General features: G+C 43.9%; 1 protein-coding gene across 1 annotated transcript; it reads right to left on the bottom strand.

Annotated features, from left to right (window-relative positions):
- Positions 1-2,495: 2,495 nt before the first annotated feature.
- Positions 2,496-14,671, bottom strand: LOC120023626 (dapper homolog 1-like). Its single transcript, XM_038967670.1, has 4 exons — positions 14,104-14,671; positions 11,398-11,527; positions 8,222-8,377; positions 2,496-5,213 (listed from the first exon to the last, which is right to left on the bottom strand). The coding sequence occupies exons 1-4, from the start codon at positions 14,446-14,448 to the stop codon at positions 3,175-3,177; spliced, it is 2,670 nt and encodes an 889-aa protein (XP_038823598.1). The 5' UTR covers positions 14,449-14,671; the 3' UTR covers positions 2,496-3,174.
- Between the last annotated feature and the right edge of the window lie 10,765 nt (positions 14,672-25,436).

Here is a 25,436-nt window from a genome sequence, read left to right as displayed (position 1 = left end):
CACAGAGATGCGTACAAAGCTCTCCTTCACCCTCCATTTGGCAAATCTGACCATAATTCTATCCTCCTGATTCCTGCTTGCAAGCAAACATTTAAGCAGAAAGCACCAGTGACTCGGTCTATAAAAAAGTGGTCAGATGAAGCAGATGCTAAACTACAGGACTGCTTTGCTAGCACAAAAGACATGGATTACAAGCAACATTCACACTGAGCTAAAGGTTAGAGCTGCCGCTTTCAAGGAGCGGGACTCTAACCCGGAAGCTTATAAGAAATCCCGCTATGCCCTCCGACGAACCATCAAACAGGCAGAGCAGTACTAAGATCGAATCGTACTACACTGGCTCCGCTGCTCGTCGGATGTGGCAGGGCTTGCAAACTATTACAGACTACAAAGGGAAGCACAGCCAAGAGCTGCCCAGTGACACGAGCCGATCAGACGAGCTAAATAACTTCTATGCTCGCTTCGAGGCAAGAAACACAGACACATGCGTGAGAGCATCAGCTGTTCCGGACGACTGTGTGACCACGCTCTCCGCAGCCGATGTGAGTAAGACCTTCAAGCAGGTCAACATTCACAAGGCCGCAGGGCCAGACGGATTACCAGGACGTGTACTCTGAGCATGCGCTGATCAACTGTCAAGTGTCTTCACTGACATTTTCAACCTGTCCCTGTCTGAGTCTGTAATACCAACATGCTTCAAGCAGACCACCATAGTCCCTGTGCCAAAGAACACTGCCTAAATGACTATCGACCCGTGCACTCACGTCTGTAGCCATGGAATGCTTTGAAAGGCTGGTCATGGCTCACATCAACACCAATATCCCAGAAACCCTAGACCCACTCCAATTTGCATACCGTACCAACAGATCCACAGATGATGCAATCTCTATTGCACTCCACACTGCCATTTTACCCCTGGACAAAAAGGAACACCTATGTGAGAATGCTGTTCATTGACTACAGCTCAGCGTTCAACACCATAGTGCCCACAAAGCTCATCACTAAGCTAAGGACCCTGGGACTAAACACCTCCCTCTGCAACTGGATCCTGGACTTCCTGACGGGCTGCCCCCAGGTGGTAAGGGTAGGTAACAACACATCTGCAATGCTGCTCCTCAACACGGGGGCCCCTTAGGGATTCGTGCTCAGCCCCCTCCTGTACACCCTGTTCACTCATGACTGCACGGCCAGGCACGACTCCATCATCATCATTAAGTTTGCTGATGACACAACAGCGGTAGTCCTGATCACCGACCACGATGAGGCAGCCTATAGGGAGGGGGTCAGAGACCTGGCCGTGTGGTGCAAGGACAACAACCTCTCTTTCAACGTGATCAAGACAAAGGATGGAGGTGATTGTGGACTACAGGAAAAGGAGGCCAGAGCACGCCCCCATTCTCATCGATGGGGCTGTAGTGGAGCAGGTTGAGAGCTTCAAGTTCCTTGGCGTCCGCATCACCAACAAACTAACAAGGTCCAAGCACACCAAGACAGTCGTGAAGACTGTTCCACCTTAGGAGACTGAAAAGATTTGACATGGGTCCTCAGATCCTCAAAAGGTTTTATAGCTGCACCATCGTGAGAATATTTACGGGTTGCATCACTGCCTGGTATGGCAATTGCTCGGCCTCCGACCGCAAGCCACTACAGAGGGTAGTGCGTACGGCCCAGTACATCACCGGGGCCAAGCTTCCTGCCATCCAGGACCTCTATACAAGGCGGTGTCAGAGGAAGGCCCTAATGATTGTCAAAGACTCCAGCCACCCTAGTCACAGACTGTTCTCTCTGCTACCGCACGGCAAGCGGTACAAGTCTAGGTCCAAGAGGCTCCTAAATAGCTTCTACCCCCAAGCCATAAGACTCCTGAACAGCTAATCAAATGGCTACCCAGACTATTTGCATTGCCCTCCCTCCCCTCCCTCTGGAACGCTGCTGCTGCTACTACTCTGTGATTATCTATTTATAGTCACTTCAATAGCTCTACCTACATGTACATATTAAATGAAGTACCTCAACACCGGTGCCCCCACACATTGACATTGACTCTGTACCGGTACCCCCTGTATATAGCCCCGCTATTGTTATTTACTGCTGCTCTTTAATTATTTGTTATCTCAATTTTTGGGGGGTATTTTCTTAAACCTGCATTGTTGTTTGAGGGCTTGTAAGTAAGAATTTCACTGTAAGGTCTACACCTGTTGTATTCAGCGCATGTGACAAATACAATTTGATGTTCCATTCATATTTTTGTTCAGTATATGAAGGTGGTGATGTTCAGGAATACGCTTTAGTACTGTAGAACATAGAAATGCAATTATATTCATATGCTATAGAATGAGGTAAATAAGGTTCTAATATGTCTAAGTTACATTTATTGAGACAAAATCGAGAAATCGACAAAATGATAATGTCACAGTGGAGGTTGAACTTTTGTCAACAAACAACTATGCTACCTCAATGCACAGTTCAGAAGAAGGGGTGACAACCAAATATTGATTTTAAAGCAGACATTTAATAATGCATAAAAAAAGGTTAAGCACCAGTATTAACACACAAACATTATATACATCAATTGGCAATGTACAGCTAGCTACTTGGTATCAACAACAGATGAAGGTAAAGCAGTTGCTCATGCAGATCTTATGTGTACATATATCAAAGTGTTACCATGGTATCTTCAGCAGTTTTCAGAAGAGTCTGTCTGTTTATATGCATGAATATTCCTTACAGCCACTTTTAAGTAATACTCTGCTTCAACCACCAATCAAATATGTATCCAATAAGTACCAATCAAATATATTAAGTTTAAATATCTTTAATCAAAAAGTAAACCATAACCATTAAAAGCATTTACAGATTTTTTTGCCATGTACTACAGCAAGGGTAAAGTCCATAATAAATACAAAAAATGGCTACATACAACAAAATAATGGGGCTACTCAGATGCTTTTCACCCTGTCCAATGTTTGTCAGAAAGTGCGGGGAGAGGGAGTCTGCCAGACATTTTGTACAAACCCAATTAAAATGTTTCCTTAAACGTCTCTGAGACTAACTTTAGCAGAGACTTTCTGTAAATAAGAAAATCAGCCTAGGCACTTGTTGGGCAGAGAGAGAGAGCGGCCAATTTGATTGGCTTAGTCGCTGCTTCCTGCCCGACACCCTGAAGTCCCTCCCTCATACAGTCGTCATCAGTTTCAGCGAGCCCGCAGAACGGAAGCGGAGGATCTTCTTCTTCAGGTTGTGAGAGGCCTTGATCTTGACGAAGGCCTTAGCCTGGGCAGTGGTTACTTCCTGAGGCCCAGCGCCCTGCCCTGCAAACTGGGGCCAGTTCATCCCTCCACTCTCCTCAGAGTCACTGCTGGTAGTGCTCTCCGCAACAAAGTCCGCCTCACTCAAGCTGGACTCGCTGTCCCCGAAGCAGTTGGTGGTGTAGTTGCTCCGCTCGTCCTCACTGGTGTCCATGATGGTGGAATGGAAGAGTGAGGCGCACTCTGCGGAGTACTCAGAGTCGCTGCCGGCCACGTAGGCGTAAGGGCTGGTGAACTGCGCGTTGGAGGGCAGGTACATGGTGGTGGTTGTGGAGACCTGGCCGAGGAGCTCCCTCTTCTGCCTGCGGTGGGCTCTCCTGAGGGCCTCATCATAAGGCACCTCAGTGATGGCTCTCAGCCTTCCACGGTTGTAGTCCTGTCCGCTTGTCCGCTTGTACTTGGGCTTGGCCACCACCACCTCCCTACCATGGTGGCCGTGATGCCTGGTCACAGTGGACCTTGTTGTAGACACGGTGGCCGTGTGTTTCTCTAGGACCCGGCCCTCAGGGATAGATGCTGGGACGGTGCGCTTGGCCCTGGAGGATGCCCCCCTCTTGGAGGAGACTTTGTGCACATGTTGTACCTCCTCAGGCTGACGAGACTTCCTAGATCCTCCAGATCGGTGACCGTTCTCCCTCGTCCCCGCCATCTCTGATGATACAGGCTCAGCATGTGCGTGCCTCCCCCTATGTGGTTTCAGGGAGGCGCTCTTCACCTTGACAATCTTAACATTTTTGCCCCCCTTGCGGAGCTTGACCACCTGCCTCTGGGCGGGGATGTACTGGGCACTGACCATGTGACCCTGACTCTCATCCTGGCTCTGGGAGGAAGACCCCAGACTCACCAGCTCCAGCATTGGCCTCTTTTCTTTAGTGTGCCGGGCTGTATGGACTGAGACCGCAATGCTCTTAGGGCTTTTCTTGGGAGTGCCTGTTTTGGTGAGGTCTCTTGGCAGTGTCTGGGAGAGTTTAGTAATGTTTTCCTCTTGAGCATTAAGGAAATAAGTTTGCTTTCTCTCTTTGGGGGAGGAGTTGGCATTGGGGGCGCCCAGGTCTTGGTAATCTTTAGACAGAAGACCGGTCGACGATGGAAGTCCTTTATTGGTTGACGCCTTCTTTTTCACCAGACTGTTGGTGTTGGTCACCAGGCTGTTGGTGTGAATGTCACTGCTGTTGATTGTGGCATATCCGTTCTGAGGTTGGCCCAAAGACTGGGACACCATCCCATTTTCTAAGAGGAGTTCCCCTTTGCTCTCCACTGACCACTGTCTCTGTTGGGAGCCTGTTCCTGGATCATTGTTACTTGCACCTCCTGCATGTAAACACGTCTGCCAGGCTGGTTTGAGGTCAGTAACAGTAACAGTGTTGGCCAACAGCTGCTGCTGGCCAACACTGGCCTGCCTCACACACAGACTACCCTGCCTTAGGATGCTCTTGGAGGGGTCTGTGCTGATGCTCGTCCGTGGCTTGTTGGTCCTAATGGGCTGAGCCCTCCTCTGAAGCAGGCTGAAGATATAATTGTCCAGTCGTTTATTAGCGGGCGAGTGGGAGGCAGACCAAGAAGTGCTCTGGGGCACCAGAATAGGCTGCTGCTCCAGTTTCTGACAGTCACTGGAGCCCTTGATGCAGCCGCCGCTCTTTGACAGCCCTCCGTCCTCTTTGAGGTGTTCGGCCAGAGACTGTAAGAAGATGGGGTTCTGTACGGCCACGGCATGGAGGGGGCTGGGATAGCGGTACACGTCACTGCCGTTCTTGGCGATCAGGTCACAGTGGTACTTGGACTGGATGTCCTGAGTGGAGGTGTCTGTAGAGGGGGAGTAGGGAGCAGAGGGGGACCTCCTGACTGTCCCTGACATCTGCTGCTCCTCACACTGGCCCTCGCACTCAGCACAGTTGTCCAGCTCATCTGAAAACCAGACAGGAGACAGAGTATAAGGACTACAGAACAACAGATACACCACTAGTCATTCATATGGAAACCACACAGGACTACAGTATAAAACCAGGATGGGTAACTTTGATGGGGGGGGCACAAAAATCTGAACTCATCATGAGGGGCTGCAGTGACTCGTGAGTCTGCGTACCGACATCCATACCCACACATGCAGTCAGAGCCGGCTCCAGCCTTTTGGGGGCTCTAATTTACATTTTGTTGGTGTGCCCCACCACCTCGCGGGAGGAAACATTTTAGTGGCCCACCTCTTGACAGCAGATAATTCTTTAAAAAAAAAAATCATTTCCTGCAATTCTCCACATTTTGCCATGGGGCATGGATAACATTTTGTAGTTTTAAAGCAAGTTTGTTGGAATTCTACACATTTTTCCATGGGGCGGAGAGAAGATATTTCTATGTTATATCTAATTTCCTGCAATTCGACTCCTTTTGCCATGGCGCGGAGAAAAACATTTGCAGTTTTACAGTGCATTGCCACATTTTGTGAAGTTACAGCCTTATTGTAAAATGTATGAAATTAAAAAAATTCCTCATACCTCATAATGACAAAGCGAAACGTTTTAGAATTTCTGCAAATGTATAAAAACAAAAACAGAAATATCTTATTTACATAAGTATTCAGACCCTTTGCTATGAGACTCAGAAATAAACTCAGGTGCGTCCTGTTTCCATTGATCATCCTTGAAACAACTTGATTGGAGTCCACCTGTGGTAAATTCAAATGATTGGACACGATTTGAAAAGGCACATACCTATATAAGGTCCCACTGTTGACAGTGCACGTCAGAGAAAAAAACCAAGCCATGAAGTCGAAGGAATTGTCCACAGAGCTCCAAGACAGGATTGTGTCGAGGCACAGATCTGGGGAAGGGTACCAAAACATTTCTGCAGCATTGAAGGACCCCAAGAACACAGTGGCCTCCATCATTCATAAATGGAAGAAGTTTGGAACCACAAAGACTCTGAAGGTGGCTGCCCGGCCAAACTGAGCAATCGGGGGAGAAGGGCCTTGGTCAGAGAGGTGACCAAGAACCTGGTCACTGACAGAGCTCAAGGGCTCCTCTGTGGAGATGGGAGAACCTTCCAGAAGAACAACCATCTCTGCAGCACTCCACTAATCAGGTCTTTATAGTAGAGTGGCCAGACGGAAGCCACTCCTCTGTAAAAGGCACGACAGCCCGCTAGGAGTTTGCCAAAAGGCCCCTAAAGGATTCTCAGACGAGGAGAAACAAGATTTCCTGGTCTGATGAAACCAAGATGGAACTCTTTGGCCTGAATGCCAAGCGTCACGTCTGGAGGAAACCTGGCACCATCCCTACGGTGAAGGATGGTGGTAGCAGCATCATGCTGTGGGGATGTTTTTCAGCGGCAGGGACTGGGAGACTAATCAGGATCGAGGGAAAGATGAACGGACAAAGTACAGAGAGACCCTTGATGAAAACCTGCTCCAGAGCACTCAGGACCTCAGACTGGGGTGAAGTGGCCCAGCAAGAGCCCGGACTTGAACCCGATCGAACATCTCTGGAGAAACCTGAAAATAGCTGTGCAGCGACACTCCCCATCCAACCTGACAGAGCTTGAAAGGATTTGCAGAGAAGAATGGGAGAAACTCCCCAAATACAGGTATGCCAAGCTTGTAGCGTCATACCCAAGAAGACTCGAGGCTGTAATCACTGCCAAAGGTCATTCAACAAAGTACTGAGTAAAGGGTCTGAATACTTATGTAAATGTGATATTTCTATTGATTTATTTTTATAAATTAGCAAACATTTCTGAAACCTTTGTCATTATGTGGTTTTGTGTGTAGATTGATGAAGATTTTTTATTTTTAATCAATTTTAGAATTAGGCTGTAACGTAACAATGTGGAAAAAGTCAAGGGGTCTGAATACTTTCCGAAGGCACTGTATAGCTCATTTCTTGCAATTCTACTCATTTTGCCATAGGGTGGAGAGAAATGTTTGCAGTCTTGATATGATATCGGAGTGAAAGCGACTAATAAAATTGCACTTTGTGTATTCTACTATTCAACGTTAAGTTGAGATCCCGACAGAGTACCCTCCAATTGGAAGTTGATCCGCGGGCCTAGTTGCCCATCCATAGTATAAAACAACAGATACTGTACCACCAGTTACCACACCATTTCCTCATTTCAACAATAATGCCACACAGAAGCTTACAGTAGGTGTGTAGTGTTGACAGGCTAAGCAAAGCAAACCATCCTCTCAATATGCTAACGAAGAAGGCAGTTGGTTTGGACGTGTTAATGGTCCTTTTGTTTGTGTCTTATCATCACAGGTGTGGCTGTTAGTTAGAGCTGAGCCATCTGCCTGGCCTGGCTGGGAATCCAGCTCAACTGATATTGGCCATATCCCAAATGACACTATATATAGTGCCTATAATGCTCTGGTGCACTGTGTAGGGAAAAGGGTGCCATTTGGGACACAAATAGTGTTTGAGGTTTCCTTCCTACTCTTTTTTTCTCGTTTGAAACTGAATCAAAGAGTTGTCACAACAAACCCCACTAATGGCAATGACACCAAGGAAACTATTAGAAGTTGAACTGGGGCCAGCTGGAACAGAGCTGAGACCCAAGTTAAGTGGATATGTGGTGGGTGGGTGACGGCCTGATGGGGGTCTTTGGGGAAAGAAGGAAAGAGTGTGTGTTTACACAGCAAAGGACAACAAAAGGATTCAGCCTGTTTGTTGCTCCCTAGATAGACCATGTGAAATAAAACACCAGGACCCTGTCATATCCATGGGCCCTAGGCTTTGCTGTGCTGTCTTATGCTAGGATAGGCTGTCCAGTGGTGTTCTAGACTTTGCTATGGGAGGCTGTGCTGTGGGGGTCTATGTTGTGCTGTACTATGCTGCATTTCATTTTACTTCCTGAAATAATTGAAATGAATTGGCCAAAACCCTGGTGCTATGGGGGCTGTGATGTGGGGGCTTCTCTCTCACCTGCAGATTTGAGCCTTCCCTCGGAGGCACACAGCGATGTGTCGAGGGGACTGCAGAAACAGGTGCTGGAGCGACAGTTGGACAAACACTCGCTGAACACCGAGTTGGAAGAGTTGGAGAGGGACCCTGAAGCGCCGTCGCTCAGCTCGTAAAAGCCTGGATAGAGAGAGAGACAGTGACACCGAGAGAAAGGGCAGAGAAACAGAAGGGAACATTTTAACACATTGATTTTACACACTTCATGGAGGAAGCTGTCATCCAACAATTTATTACATGACAGGCTGCGGCTATTAAAATAATTAAGGCAGAAAATCTCAAGCACTTAAAAAAACAAGGCTTTGTGTAGATGGGGTTTATACTAGATGAAAGTTTGTTATATTTGCAGCGTAGCATACCCTACATCTGCTCTGTAATTTATGCCCGGTGGAATGCTAATTCTCTATGTGCCCATTTTTCAAATATTTTGCATTGTCAGTCATTTGTATGTCATGTTTGTATTCATTTGCTAAGACAGGGGTTCTAAAACTTTTTTGGGCCAGGGACCCATTTTGTGATAGCAAACTCATCAGGGACCCCCTCAATCAGAACACAACTCGAGTGAGAAAAAAGTATTATAGAATTAGTTTTTTACTGTGACTTTTGCAGTGCATGGCCGGACGAACCAAATCTTGGACCCAGGGAATGTTTCAGTTTTCAAGCTAATTTCCTGCAATTCTACACATTGTCATGGGGCAGAGATACTTTTTTTCAGCTTTAAGGCTAAAATACTGCATTCGTACACATTTTGAGGCAGAAAGAAAACATGAGGCACAGAGAAAAATAGCAGTTTTGAAGCTTGAATTGCAGTGCATTTAGCTTCACATTTCTTTAAGGGGAATACAAAAAGTATTGAGTTGGAAAATATATAATTGGTGGAGTACTGTGGATACCAATATCCCTGTGAGCCTCCCAGGCCAATGTTGCCCAGGGTTAAGAACATGAATTGTAGATTAAAGGAGCTATATGTAATATTTTTGCATTGTAATTTCAGAAACTGTAGTTAATACATCTACAGTAAAAGTGTCATGATAGTGTTTCACAATATTTCCCCCCCAAAATGCTACTGGGCACACAAAAAACATGTCGTTGTCAAATTCTCTGGGGCAAGCAAATCTCTTTTCAAATTGACTGGGGCTGAGCAATATCTACATGTTTGAAGCTTGCCCCAGTTAATTTGACAACAAGAAACAGTCCGTATGCACCATTAGAATGCAATTTTTATTGCATGCCCAATAATAAAAATGTATTATTATACCCTATAAACTTATTCCACGGATTCCTTGGCCAACATTTGTTCAATCTGTTGTTGTTAGTAATATTAATAAAATAAAAAAAATGAAACATATTTTTTTTTTTACGTTTTTTTTTTTAGGTACACCACCCAACTTACGAAAATGGTTCGCTCCTACAGACAGTGAGTCACGTGGCTGTCGCTTGCTATATAAAGCAGGCAGACAGGCATAAAGGCATTCAGTTACTGTTAGATTAAACCTTAGAATGGGAGGGCCTCCCAAGAGCCGCAGCGGTCTAAGGAACTGCATCGCAGTGCTAGAAGCATCACTACATATCCGGATTCGATCCCGGGCTGTGTCTCAGCCGGCCACGACCGGGAGACCCATGAGGCGGTGAACAATTGGCCCAGTGTCGTCCTGGTTAAGCAAGGGTTTGGCCGACCGGGATGTCCTTGTCCCATCGCGCTCTAGCAATTCCTGTGGCGGGCCGGGCGCATGCACGCTGACACGTGTCATTTGAACAGTGTTTCCTCCGACACATTGGTGCGGCTGGCTTCCGTGTTAAGCGAGCAGTGTGTCAAGAAGCAGTGCAGCTTGGCAGGGTTGTGTTTCAGAGGACGCATGGCTCTTGACCTTCGCCTCTCCCGAGTCCATACGGGAGTTGCAGCGATGGTACAAGACTGTAACTACCAAATGGATATCACGAAATAGTGGTAAAAATAACAAAAAATAAAATAACTACAAAAATAACAAGTGACTTTGAGCGTGGTATGATCGTCGGTGCCAGGCGCGCCGGTTCCAGTATCTGAGAAACGTCCAGCCTGCTGGGCCTTTTTATGTCTAGGGTTTACCGAGAATTGTGCGACAAACAAAAAACATCCATTCAGCGGCAGTTCTGTGTGCGAAAACAGCTCCTTGATGAGAGAGGTCAAAGGAGAATGGCAAGAATCGTGCAATCTAACAGGCGGGCCACCAACAGGCAAATAACGGCGCAGTACAACAGTGGAGTGCAGAACGGCATCTCGGAACACTCAACTCATTGATCATTGTCACGGATGTGCTATTGCAGCTGACGACCACACCAGGTTCCACTCCTATCTGCTTAAAACAAGAAGAAGTGGCTCCAGTGGGCACACAATCACCAACACTGGACAATTGAGGAGTGGAAAAATATTGCCTGGTCTGACGAATCGCGGTTCCTGTTGTGTCATGCTGATGGCAGAGTCAGGATTTGGCATAAGCATCATAAATCCATTGCCCTGTTCTGCCTGGTGTAAATGGTACAGGCTGGTGGCGATGGTGTAATGGTGTAGGGAATGTTTTCCCGGCACACATTAGGTCCCTTGATACCAACTAAGCAATGATTGAACACCACAGCGTATCTGTAGCTGTTCTGGAGGCAAAGGGGGGTCCAAACCGGTACTATACGGGTGTACCTAATAATATATATATTTGTTATATATTTTGAGATCAGCCCACAGACCCCACTTTGAGAACCCATGTGTTAAAAACCCTATACCTTTGGGGGATTACACGTTCTGCAGTATCCTCAACTACTTAAGTTGAAATGGGATCCTGAGTGGCGCAGCGGTCTCAGTGCTAGAGGCCTCACTACAGACCCTGGTTCGATTCCAGGCTGTATCATAACCGGCCTTGATTGGGAGTCCCATAGGGCGGTGCACAATTGGCCCAGCGTCGTTCGGGTTAGGGTTTGGCTGGGGATAGGCCATCCTTATAAATAAGAATTTGTTCTTAACTGACTTGCCTAGTTAAATAAAAGTTTTTTTTTTTTTTTTTTATCACTCAGTTGACAGATCCTACTAATCATGTCTAGTTTCCACAGGGTAACATTCTGAAGTAGAACCTTTGGAATCCATTCTAATTCTATTGTAGAACCAGACTAACCTGAGCTCGGGCGGCTGTCTGTCTCCACGTGTTCACGTGACGCCTCCGTGTCCAACCGGAGGTCACTGATCTGCCTGTCCAACTCCTGCAGCTGATTGATCAAACCAGCATCTCTCCTTCTCAGGCAGTTCTGGAGGGAAACATGTGCACAGGTAACACAGTTAGGTACAGTTGTACAGCAACTACAGTTAGTTCTGCCTTAGCTCTTGTCCAGGTTGTTGCTTGTTAACGCTGAGCCTTCAACCCTGGACTACAGCCAGTTCTGCCTATGACATCTACAGTTGGCCCCATTCTGAGGGTGTCTCCGGGAGAGTTTGGATATGCAAAAAAAACATTTCCAATTTACACATGAATATTAATACACACTTGTAAGTAATTAGCCTTGGCTTGTGCGACCCAGAAAGGCTGATAGGAGCAGGAGCCTATCTCCTGTTTCTGTAGCATGAGGCAGCTTGATGTACAAGTACACCCCCTGGATGCTAATCTATCACAGGGCTTTACCCCCAATCTATCTCCCTACTGCTGAGTGCCAAGCAGAGACGCATTGAGTCCCATTTTTACAGTCTTTGGTATGACTCTGCCGGGGATGGAACTACCAACCTTCCAATCTCAGGGCGGACAATAACCACAAGGCCACTGAGTTGTACATGTGTGAAATAGGACAAATAAAATCACCAACCTAATTATTATTATAGCTTAATCCATAGTGTTGTTCTGTATTGCAACAGAATGTTTAGTTCCTTATTTTTGGTTCCATTTCTGATGAATTCCATAGCCTTGAATGTTGGTCATTAAAAGTAAGTCTGTAGTTACTGTGCTGCAAGTCTTCAACATCTTGGCGAGACCATGTCGCCCTATCAGAACCCATTAGTATCCCAAACTAAATTAGAATCACGTCTTGTGGGAGCAAAACAATATCTCCATCAAACACGCAGGTTATGTGGAACAGCCAGGGTCACACATGACATCACCCAGATCATGTGGTGGTTACATTCCTCCATTCCGCTCTAGACTGTGGTTTGAATTCAAAGACCAACTGAAAATGTCAACCCTGAAGGCTCAGTGACAGCAGACCCTATTTACATTTGCTACATTTGTGACAATTATGTGACTACAGACATAGGATACATTACTCCCAATTACCTGCTAGTCATCTCAGGAGGCCTGTCCCCTGTGCATTAAGCATTTTAGCTACCATTTGCTCCATGACTGAGCCCAGTAATGACACACACACACACACACACACACACACACACACACACACACACACACACACACACACACACACACACACACACACACACACACACACACACTCTCCTGGCTATATTGAGATGCAGCCCTTCCTCTCTCTGCAGCAGCAGCAGATTGGCAGGCCATAAAACCAGGCCTCTGACAGGAGGCAGTGGGTGATTTATGTGCTCTGAGCATGCTATGGCTTCAGAGACCATTTCCACACAAAGTACCATTTGGGAAAGGCATCTCTAGCAGAGGCAGACCAACGGTTGTTTTGCTGAATAAAATGACCCTCCCACTGTTTTGACAGGGTGACTGAACAAACCAGTGAGGATGTGTAAATGTGTAAATTGTATTTTATTAGGAAATGTCTGTGTAGGCTGAGAGTGAAATGGCCTGTAATAATAGAATGAGAATTGAAAACCAAATCAGATTTAATTTAGGCCTACAATAAACCCTATGGGGGTAGGGTATAATACAACAACTGCAACTTTTTCCCCCAATACATTTTAATACTGAGTCCATTCATGATTTTTGCCCTTACTGCCTAATTGAACCCAGGTGTGTTTTGGTCGGTTTAAATGGCCTAATCTCAAAGAACCAGCCAATAACTCCCTGGCATCCTTTAACAGCAGCAGGGGGTGGGAGATCTGCTTGTAAAAGTTACTTTGTCACCCCATCCATTGTAACGCATCAGTAAGACTCATTCAAGCGGCTGGACCCCCTCGCAGACCACATGAGTACATCAGGAGTTTCCTTCTCCCTTCAGGAAGTTTGATTTAAATAGCCATCCTGCTATTCTCTATCATTTCTGTGGGAACCTCTTGTCCTCTGGAGACACAATTGCTTGCATTGATTTATAATGACAGATCGATCAAATGGAATCATTCATTTATTGTAATCATTAGAAAATAATTACATTGAACTTTTCCAAAATATTAGGTTACAAATGTATACAGGATTTTATCTGTGAGTGAGTGAAAAAAAGCCAACAGCAGGTCATATGCTACTAAAGGGCCACAATTAGAAAATTATTCTGGAAAGTAGTCTGGAAATATAATTTAGAGGCCTGTTTTTTTATTTTAAACTTATCATAGACATATACCACAATCGTTGACAGACTTCGCACCTCTTGTCTGCGCCTGCCTGGCGAAGCAAACTCAACGTCGCCAACTTTTATCAGTAGGCTTGTCTTGGCTATGTTCCGCTATGTTCTCATTTTCCCTGGACGTGAATGGACTGGAGCTGCGACTCAGTCAGAAAATAGACCTCTTGTTGAACAATTTGGATGGTCTCAATCCAACGATACACTAATAGAGATACTTGTATTTCATGACAGCTTTTGAAATGTAGGCTAACCAAAATATAACGGACGCAAATAAAACTCAGCCAAATGATGATCATAAGTATTAACGTTATCCCAAACACTTTGATGGAATAAATACATGACTTTATATTCAGTCTACATACCAGTTGTTTTCTTAGCAATAAAATATTTTCTTCTAGAAGTCTTTCCTCCGAGTTCAAGTAATTCTCCTCGTGCGTAACGCACATTAGATCTACTGTTGGTATAGAGTATTCCTGGTGATTCAACACATTTCTGACCAGTAATTCCTGTCGCTGTCTCAAGTATTCCAGCTCTCCGAGACCGGCTAGAGTGGCTTCAAATCTCTCCCGAGTTCGCACCCGATCCATCTCTGCCTCTATTCTTTCCCTGGAGCGCTTATCGAATTGTCTCCTTTCCCGAAACTGTAATGTGCAATCCTTGGAGGCCAGCATCTCTGCAACAGCAGCCGTTTGTTTCATTGTATCCATATCCAAGAAGCGACGATTTACAACATGTAACTAGCAACAGCGGGCCACATACAATCACTGTGAAGAGCCTAGAAAATCATGACGCGCATCAAAAACGTTGATGTGCAGACGCACATATCATGGTCTAAACTTCCAGACCACTAAATGACTTGTCCATAACTTTTGTCTGTTGGAGCGGCTATCCCAACAACCTGTATACACTGGACACAAATTGCGTGCGTAAAACTGGTCCGTTAGATATTCAAACACCGTCGTGGTCTCCAAGATAAACGGATAAATCTAAGTGCTTTTCAGTTTGCACAAATCAGAAAAAGCTGCATGATCAAAACGTGAAAGTTTCAATGGAATGTCAAGTAGGCAGCGTGTAGATGCTTCTCTGGCAAGCAGCTCGCACTGTTCTGATGACAGTGGTGAGTAGCGTTGGACCACCTCTCTCTTTGGAGACCCATCAACTTTCTCCGTGGTAGCAACATGTCTTAGTGCCTGCCAGTCCTAGTTTTCTCCCCTTCTCCCTAATTGATCGACCCTTCCCAATTTCTGTTATATAAAATAATAACTTAGAGTTACAACCTTAATATATGATTCATTTAATAATGTCATTGCAGATATAAAATGTGCTTTATTGAATATAATTATAACTCCAAGAGCTGAGATTCTGCAGTCAGCGTTGTGGCTATTGAATCTTTAGTAGGCCTACATATGAACTATAAATCAGTCGATGACATTAAATGCAAAAACAACTATGTAATGAACATTTACCCGTATCGTGTTTGTAAAAGGTGTGGAATATTATCGGACTAGCCTGGCCTAATGTAAAATCTGATTTGCAATTAAAATGTGTGAACATGCGTGCAATTTGCACCTATTAATTGCGTTTTATTAACAATTCATTAGGCAATTACGTCATATTTATTAAGACAAATATGGTATGCAAAGGGTGTGCCTTTTTTCCCATAAGAATGATGGTTGTGTTCTCTACCTAAAGATGAGGGCGCCATCCTGTGTTAAGAAACCCCAGGGAAGAACAGATGCAGCTTCTACAGGCTACATTGTATGGAGCGCATTTAACCCTACAGGTTCTTAATGATCTTTTCTATTGATAAATACTATTTTCATGACATTTTAAAGGACAGAGTTTATCAATATGTAACAAGTTTACAAAGACATTTTATTCCACAAGATTGACAGCTAAGTAATGTTTCAGTAATGGTCATTGTAATCATTATGTCTTTAGTCCTTAAACTTCACAGTGCATAAAAATAACAACCAGAGCAGCTATAACACCCAGTCATTATAGCTTACCAGATGATATTACGCCTTTAATAAACAACCAACCTTAGTTTTTTCCCTTGGGGCGTGCATGACAAGAAAACATATAGGTTTTCAATACCAGCCTCTCTATCACTCCCTTGTGCCTGTTCTGCAACTTTACTATTGATGTGTGTATTTACCCAGGTTTCCATACCATCCGATCACAAAGGACGGGAAATCATGTCTGAGGCTCATTTTAAACATAGAGTCATGCCTACAATATCATTCTAGACAGCATTGTAAGCATCTGCTATCCCCACAGACACGTATTTATTTTTGTAACCTACATTTGTTCATTGCTAACTAGGGTTTATGGTGCAGTTCGATCCAAATTAAATCCATTCAAATGTTGAAGAAAACTGATATCGGGATTTTATGTTTTCTGTATTTAAAAATAATAATAATGAAGAAGAAGAAATCCATTATGGAAAGCGCCTCTGGCGGACGGCATCTCTAAATTGGAATCACGATTTGCATAGCTGAGGGATTAGCTCAGATATTTAGTGGCCAGCCGTTCCCATGCAGGCTAATTAAAACCACAGAAACACATCTCTAAACTATTCCAGTCAGTAGAGGACATAAAGTTGACCTCACAGACAGTTTGATATTAGCTGAAGTGATATTCTGCTTGTGGAATCAGGAGGACAAACACACACACGTATGTATGGACACACGCACGCTCACACACACACACACACACACGCTCGCTCACACACACACGCACGCACGCCCGCTCACACGCACGCACGCACACTCGCTCACACACGCTCGCTCGCACGCACGCACGCACACTCGCTCACACACACACACACACACACACACACACACACACACACACACACACACACACACACACACACACACACACACACACACACACACACACACACACACACACACACACACACACACACACACACACACACTTAATATCAAACATAACTGTTGGGGGAGTTTCCAGGGCAACACAAAGCTAATCCTTCTCTCTAAACATGACAGGGGATTTAGGAAATGGGAGTCATTGGTAGCTCTATGAGAAGCAGATGTTTGACATAGAAACTTGTGACCTAAACAAACATCCTCTGGACGACATGTCATCATCCAACTAGCATTCCAACATGGACTCAAACAAACACACAAAACAGACTGAATAAGAGAGAGTGAGAGAGAAAATTAGAGACAGGAGGAAGGGGGAATCAATTTACAATTTACAATTGGCAACAATGAACCACAAATTGTGTGTGTGTGTGTGTGTGTGTCTCTCTCTCTAGGGGGGCGAGGCAATACCATATAAGGAACAGTGGAACAGGAAGTGCCTGGGGATAAATACAAGCACCTTAAGGTTAATGAGATCAGTCAGTGGAGTGGGGCCCTTTGTGCTGCTCTCTCGAATCAAATCCCATTGGCAACCAACTAGAACAGTCCAAGAACACTCTACTCTGTAGCAGCTTGCCATGTTATGTCACTGTGAATGCACTAGTGCACCACATCAAAACCTAACAGACATATTCAAAAGCAGTGAACATGTGGTTGGGTTGTCATGCAAAACGTTTTAGTGGATCCACTTTCATTAGTGCAGTAGTTCCACTTGCTATGCAAAACGTAGTTCCATTTCCTTAAGGACCTTTATGATTTGTGGTGATAGAAGGAAATGGGCTGGGATGTCTGTGCTCACAGTGCTGTGATATAAAGCCCTACAGGACCAGTGTTCTAATCCAGCTACTGGTTCTTGCATATATTAATGTCAGGCAGGCAGCAGTCTGATGATGATGGGACTGTGGCCCCTCGATGAGAGCATCATTATCATTTTTATGACTCTGTCAAAATGACCACCGTCATACTGGCTCTTTTCAGAAGATGGGCTGTCTGCCACACACATACATGCACATGCACACGCACACGCACGCACACACACACACACACACACACACACACACACACACACACACACACACACACACACACACACACACACACACACACACACACACACACACACACACACACACACACTGGAGTGGAGTTTGAGTTTCTCCGTCTATAATCCCAGTGATGAATTACCCCATGTATTTAGTAAAGCCCATTTAACAAGAAAGGGAGGTCCTTATGTAGCCCTGGCAATAACACACAGAATAAATGAATATATCTAAATGCATCAAAGGCTGGCGGTTCAAATTCAGATGTCGTGGTACAAATTGAACAAGCACAGCACAGTACACAAGAGGCTTAATATATTACTGTATTCCAGACCCTATTTTTCCCCCTCCTATCAACTCTGAAGGTATAATCGTGTGGTGATGGCTGTCTTAGAAATCCAAATATATGAATGATGTCTACATAATGTAATGTACTGTATGTTGATACCATTCTAAAGTCACTGTATTTTAATTTAAATGTATTTAAATGCTGTGTCATTGCAGTCAATATAATATTCTGTCTCCAATGCTGATTGAAAAAATAGTCAGTGTGAGTCAAGGCTATAGGTAAGTTATTGAGCTGTGAGGGCTTTACCATGCCTTCTGTTACACACAGTGAAGCACAGAGGACTCTACAAACACCACTATTGAATAGAGCAGCTGAATAGACAGCCTTTCTTTGCACACTAGGCCTATTATTCATCGAGTAATTACACAGATACTGTAGAACCTACTGTCAAATGTCAAATAGATATGCCAGCAAAAAGTATGACCAAATAAAATAACAATCATTAAGTTTTAACTCTTTTTTAGGGACCCCTCTGTGAGACAGAGAGAGCGAGAGAGAGAGAGAAAAGGAGAGAGAGAAAATGAGAGTGAGAGAGAGAGAAAGAGAGGGACTGAGACATAAGAGAGAGTGAGAAAGAGATACAAAAATAACTATAATGTAACATTTATCAAGGTAAAGTCCTGATGAATATTTAAAAGTCAAGTCTATGTATAAAGCAGTTATAAATGGCATTATCTCAGCACTGCAAAGTATTTCATGAAGTTGCTGTCTCCTCATTTATTCACTTTGAAAGTTCTCATAATTGAACAGTGTCTAGTTCTCAGTGGGAGGCTTGTGGGGGTGTTTTAGACTGGAAGAAGACTAATTTCCCATTCCGTAGCGAGGAGGCACAGGCTTCCTCGTTAATTAATAACACCTTCACATGGCTGCAGCCTGTATTCAGAACTACAGGCCCTCGGGCTATGATCAAGTTCACCTTGGTGGACGCAGACAGGCAGCGTTTGGTGTGTGTGCATATTTGTGTTCTTGTTTGAAATGTCTCTCCTGCTACAGCTGTTTAACACAGCCAGGTCAACCGTGATACAAGTCAGTATTCAACGTCCATCCATGTCTGAGGATGTCGGGAGATGACGTGGAAAACAGCCACCAGGGGCAACAGTGAGTGCTGTTACCTTAACCTCTAACGCCTCACAAACCCGGATCCGGGAGCACCCCCATCAAAAAAGCTGACTAGCATAGCCTAGCCTAAAGCCACAGGGATATCATATAATAAAATGTTCATGAAATCACAAGTCCAAGACACCAAATGAAAGATACACATCTTGTGAATCAAGCCATCATTTCTGATTTTTAAAATGTTTTACAGGGAAGACACAATATGTAAATCTATTAGCTAACCACGTTAGCAAAAGACACCACTTCTTTACTCCATCATTTTTTTACTCCATCAGTAGCTATCACAAATTCGACCAAATAAAGATATAAATAGCCACTAACCAAGAAACAACCTCATCAGATGACAGTCTGATAACATATTTATTGTATAGCATATGTTTTGTTAGAAAAATGTGCATATTTCAGGTATAAATCAGAGTTTACCATTGCAGCCACCATCACAACTCTCACCAAAGCGACTAGAATAACTACAGAGACCATCGTGTATTAGCTAATTACTCATCATAAAACATTTCTTAAAAATACACAGCGTACAGCAGATGAAAGACACAGATCGTGTGAATCCAGCCAATATTTCAGATTTTCTAAGTGTTTTACAGCGAAAACACAATATAGCGTTATATTAGCTTACCACAATAGCAAACATCACACCAGCATTGATTCAAGGCAAAAATAGCGATAACGTATAAACCACCAAAATATATTAATTTTTTCACTAACCTTCTCAGAATTCTTCAGATGACAGTCCTATAACATCATATTACACAATGCATATAGAGTTTGTTCGAAAATGTGCATATTTAGCTGCACAAATCGTGCTTATACAATGAGAATAGTGTCCAAAACCTCAAGCAATCTGTCCGGCGCCATCTTGGAAAGGCACCTATTCTTATCGAAAACTATTCATAAACTTGACTAAATAAATACAGGTTGGACAGCAATTGAAAGACAAATTAGTTCTTAATGCAATCGCTAGGTTAAATTTTTTAAATTAACGTTACTGCGCAATACAGTGTGCGCTAAAGCGAGACCGCACCATAATTCATGGCGGAATTATTATTTGACATTTGTCAACATAAGTACGAATTAACAGCATAAAGACTGCTTACTATTAGCTGAGCTTCCATCAGAATCTTGGGCAAGGTGTCCTTTCTTCAGAACAATCGTCTTTTGGCTGAAAGATGTCCTCTTGTCCTGTCGAATTAGCCGCTAACGTTAGCCACCCACTGGAGAGGAGTCCAACTAGTGAAAGCGCGTCACAAAGAAATCCAGGAAAATCGCAATAAACTGCTATAAACTGCTATAAGTCGGTTTAAATTAACTACCTTATGATGTCTTTAACACCTATAACGAATAAAAACATGACCGGAGATATAGAACTACTAAAACGAAAGCGTTTGCAGGACGCCATTGTGATGTCTTCTTGCGCCAGGCGCACCGTTGAAAAGGACGGTACTTCCGTTCCACCGTCTTATATAAGGCCCCAGATTGCGCAATCGACTCCATTCAAATTCTCCCCGCTTACTGACATCTAGAGGAAGGCGTATGCAGTGCATGTAGCCCCATAGCTTACATGGGGACTTATAAACTGACCTTAGAACAGGGACCTCGATTTCTGAAATCTCACTCCCTGACAGGAAATGTGCTGCAGAATGAGTTCTGTTTCACTCAGAGAAATAATTCAAACGGTTTTAGAAACTAGAGAGTGTTTTCTATCCAATAGTAATAATAATATGCATATTGTACGAGCAAGAATTGAGTACGAGGCAGTTTAATTTGGGAACTCATTTTTACAAAGTCGAAATGGCGCCCCCCCTAGTGTCAAGAATTAAAGTAGGTTTCGGGTTTTGCTAGGGCATTGCGGACAGGGATGGCAGATGGGCGTAAGCATCTGCCTCTGATTCCAAAAGTTGCATGTTAAAATCCAGCAATAGAAAGATTTTTGTTTTAAGTCTATACCAAACCTTAACCCTTACTATTCGGAGTGAATGCCTAACCTTAAGATTTCTGAGTTAATGTCTAAACTCAACCCTAAACTTAAAAATCCGGAGTTAATGCCTTAATTTAACCTTCAAGTGGAACTGACAGCATTTTAGCAACATTAAATCTTATTCAAATCTGTTCATATACACCCCTAGGAAGAATTACACTTTTTCTTTCTGACAAGCGAGCACTTAGCTATGGTCATTTTAACTTTTTCATAAATTCTTAGAATTTGTGAAAATTCTATAGCAATATAAAATGGGAAAGCAGCCGTGCGTTTGGACAATTGATAGACACTGCAGTAAATGAAACCTAATAAAAACATCCGTCTCGCCCAGGACCGGAGTCTACGCAGACCGGTGCACCATAGCCAATCAAAACTACAGTAGGCTTTTATGCAAACAAGCCATTTGCCACAGGGCCCTGTCATCATTCACTTTGAACTGGACTGTGTGTTTACAGGCAGTTGGGCCTGCCATCATTCACTTTGAACTGGACTGTGTGTTTACAGGCAGTAGGGCCTGTCATCATTCACTTTGAACTGGACTGTGTGTTTACAGGCAGTTGGCCCTGCCATCATTCACTTTGAACTGGACTGTGTGTTTACAGGCAGTTGGGCCTGTCATCATTCACTTTGAACTGGACTGTGTGTTTACAGGTAGTTGGTCCTGCCATCATTCACATTGAACTGGACTGTGTGTTTACAGGCAGTTGGGCCTGCCATCATTCACATTGAACTGGACTGTGTGTTTACAGGCAGTTGGGCCTGCCATCATTCACATTGAACTGGACTGTGTGTTTACAGGCAGTTGGTCCTGCCATCATTCACATTGAACTGGACTGTGTGTTTACAGGTAGTTGGTCCTGCCATCATTCACATTGAACTGGACTGTGTGTTTACAGGTAGTTGGTCCTGCCATCATTCACTTTGAACTGGACTGTGTGTTTACAGGTAGTTGGTCCTGCCATCATTCACATTGAACTGGACTGTGTGTTTACAGGCAGTAGGGCCTGCCATCATTCACATTGAACTGGACTGTGTGTTTACAGGCAGTAGGGCCTGTCATCATTCACTTTGAACTGGACTGTGTGTTTACAGGTAGTTGGTCCTGCCATCATTCACATTGAACTGGACTGTGTGTTTACAGGCAGTAGGGCCTGCCATCATTCACATTGAACTGGACTGTGTGTTTACAGGCAGTAGGGCCTGCCATCATTCACATTGAACTGGACTGTGTGTTTACAGGCAGTTGGGCCTGCCATCATTCACTTTGAACTGGACTGTGTGTTTACAGGCAGTTGGTCCTGCCATCATTCACATTGAACTGGACTGTGTGTTTACAGGTAGTTGGTCCTGTCATCATTCACTTTGAACTGGACTGTGTGTTTACAGGTAGTTGGTCCTGCCATCATTCACATTGAACTGGACTGTGTGTTTACAGGTAGTTGGGCCTGCCATCATTCACATTGAACTGGACTGTGTGTTTACAGGTAGTTGGTCCTGCCATCATTCACATTGAACTGGACTGTGTGTTTACAGGTAGTTTGTCCTGCCATCATTCACATTGAACTGGACTGGGTGTTTACAGGTAGTTGGGCCTGCCATCATTCACTTTGAACTGGACTGTGTGTTTACAGGTAGTTGGTCCTGCCATCATTCACATTGAACTGGACTGTGTGTTTACAGGCAGTTGGTCCTGCCATCATTCACATTGAACTGGACTGTGTGTTTACAAGTAGTTGGTCCTGCCATCATTCACATTGAACTGGACTGTGTGTTTACAGGTAGTTGGTCCTGCCATCATTCACATTGAACTGGACTGTGTGTTTACAGGCAGTAGGCCCTGCCATCATTCACATTGAACTGGACTGTGTGTTTACACGTAGTTGGTCCTGCCATCATTCACTTTGAACTGGACTGTGTGTTTACAGGTAGTTGGTCCTGCCATCATTCACATTGAACTGGACTGTGTGTTTACAGGCAGTTGCAACAGCGCGACTTTAGATCATTAGAACGCATTCGTTAAAAGCCACAAAATACACCTGGATTTTGTGAAAATATGTCAATACCACAGGAGTCCTCTTACATTTGGGAACGTTTCAGTCCTATTGACACAAATGAGAGAACACCTCAATCTGACTTTTTTTACTCGCCCTAGCAGAGCTGGTTAGCTAGGCTGTTTACATGTTATCTACATAATTCGTGACTAACTAGTACCTTTTTTTTGCCTACGTTTACTGACACTGGACATATTCAGCCGGCGTTGTGCGTTTGTTAATTCATCTGGCATATTCAGATGAGAGTGCTCTGAAATCAGAGTAGATAGCCAGAGTAAATGTTTGAACGCAAGACATATGCTAACTGGATAATTCGTTCAAGTTCTTGCAAGCTAACCAATGACACCTACATTTCTAGCTGTGTATAGCCACAGAAAAACGATATGAGGGGAAAACGCCAGTCACTCACCCTTTCCTCCAATGACATGACATGATCTTAGTTACATTCCTCCGTTTTTGTCTCAAAAAAAGATTGCGTCGTTGAGACTAAAACAGTACATCCTGAATGGAGGCAGCAAACTGTATGTAATTTTAAGTCAAATAGAACCTATTTTTAAAACCTCTTATGAAGTTAGTTTTGTAGCATTAACTGGGAATTTTATGTTTTTGACTGATATTATGATTGTCTGTTTCATATCTACAAAGTAGTTAAAATCGCTGTCAGTTCCACTTCTAAATTTGACATTTCAGAAACATGGATGAATGTCTAATTCTGACGTGAGACTGTGAGAGCTAGTTGGTTTAACATGGGGTCAGGAAGATGTCAAGTCTGACTAGATGTCATACCATAATTGGAAGATGTGAAATATGATTTCATGTCAACTGATGTTTATACAACTGAAATACTAAAGTTATAAAATAGCTAAGGGGTTGAAGGTGCTGGAGGAGAAAGAGAGAAGAGTGAGCGAGAAAGAGAGGGAGGGAGGGAGAGAAAGAAAGAGAGAGAGAGAAAGCGAGAGAGATATTGTTGAATTATAAATTTCACATGACCCCAGTCAGATCATAAATCCCAAATCCACAGTTGAACACAATGTCCCAGTAAAACAACACTGTGGAAATAGATTTTTGAGAGAGCTAAGCTGCTTTTGTCCAACTGTAAGTATTGCTATGATTATTAAGATTTGTCTACTACTATTTCCTCCTAACACACAAATGCTTACTGGTACTTTTCAAGATAGTTTCACTTAAGGTATGAATTATATTTTTTGCCGCCAAGCGGATGCGTTTCTTGGGTCAAACAAAATGAAACAGAAAGAGAAAGGTAAACATGCCCTATGTCTTATAACAGCATAAAAAGTGCTCCTTCAGAAAGCATTGCAACAGCAGACCGCTTACTGTCCTGTAGAGAAAATATATGCACACACACACACACACTGTGGTCAGGCAGCCAGGTAGTTATCCAGTGCCTTCTAACTGTCCGCCTCCTCCCCATTATGACTATTAATGGTTAGGTAATGTGGTGTGTGTGTGTGTGTGTGTGTGTGTGTGTGTGTGTGTGTGTGTGTGTGTGTGTGTGTGTGTGTGTGTGTGTGTGTGTGTGTGTGTGTGTGTGTGTACAATGGCAATTACCCCAGCCTCATGGCCAATACTCAAAGGACCATTCAAAAGGCATTCATCCTGAGAGGGGCCATACGATATGACAGAGGCCTGGAGTAGTCCCTTGTGACTGCACACACTCCAACACACCAGCACAAGCGCACACTCTCTCGCTCTCTATGGCACCTAGCTCTGGAATGTAAGTCTATACAGTGTAATTAAGCAAGGCAACAGTTTGATCTTAGCAGCCACAAGTGATGAGGGTCTTTCACAAGCTGCTAACCACAAAACTATGGTGGAGTTTCACGAAGCATTAAAAGCCACTTTGGGCCTCCTCCCTCTACCAACAGAAAGCAGTAAGCTGCCAGTCAAAGTTGCTGCGGATTGCTGTCACTTTTCCACTGGTGAAGAGAATACAGCTAGCGAGAGGCTGCTGCTTCAAGTCAGAAGGAATGACACAGTAAAGAGGCATCTGTAATTGAACCCTATTCCTTACATAGTGCACTACTTTAGACCAGAGATGTGGGGTTCTGGTCAAAAGTAGTGCACTACATAGGGAATAGGATACAATTTTCGTGCACACCCTAAGAGGTGAGTGAAGAGTATGGTTTGCAGACGGTGTGCTTAGAGGCAGCTTGTCCTTCACAGTCTCATCTAAAACCCTCTGAGCTAAAACAGAGCTAATTAGCAATATAACCATCTGCTGCTGCTCACTAATC

This window comes from Salvelinus namaycush, chromosome 28, assembly GCF_016432855.1.
Source record: "Salvelinus namaycush isolate Seneca chromosome 28, SaNama_1.0, whole genome shotgun sequence".
Taxonomy (NCBI): domain Eukaryota; kingdom Metazoa; phylum Chordata; class Actinopteri; order Salmoniformes; family Salmonidae; genus Salvelinus; species Salvelinus namaycush.
The sequence above is the reverse complement of the archived record's forward strand: the minus strand, read 5'-3'. Positions and strand labels throughout refer to the sequence as shown.

Excerpts from the sequence above, each read along its gene's own strand:
- LOC120023626 (XM_038967670.1), bottom strand. The coding sequence starts at position 14,448 with ATGGATACAATGAAACAAACGGCTGCTGTTGCAGAGATGCTGGCCTCC. Across the intron at positions 11,528-14,103 it reads TATTGCTAAGAAAACAACTG|AACTGCCTGAGAAGGAGAGA; the intron begins GTATGTAGACTG and ends GTTTCCCTCCAG. Across the intron at positions 5,214-8,221 it reads GGGAAGGCTCAAATCTGCAG|ATGAGCTGGACAACTGTGCT; the intron begins GTGAGAGAGAAG and ends TCTGGTTTTCAG.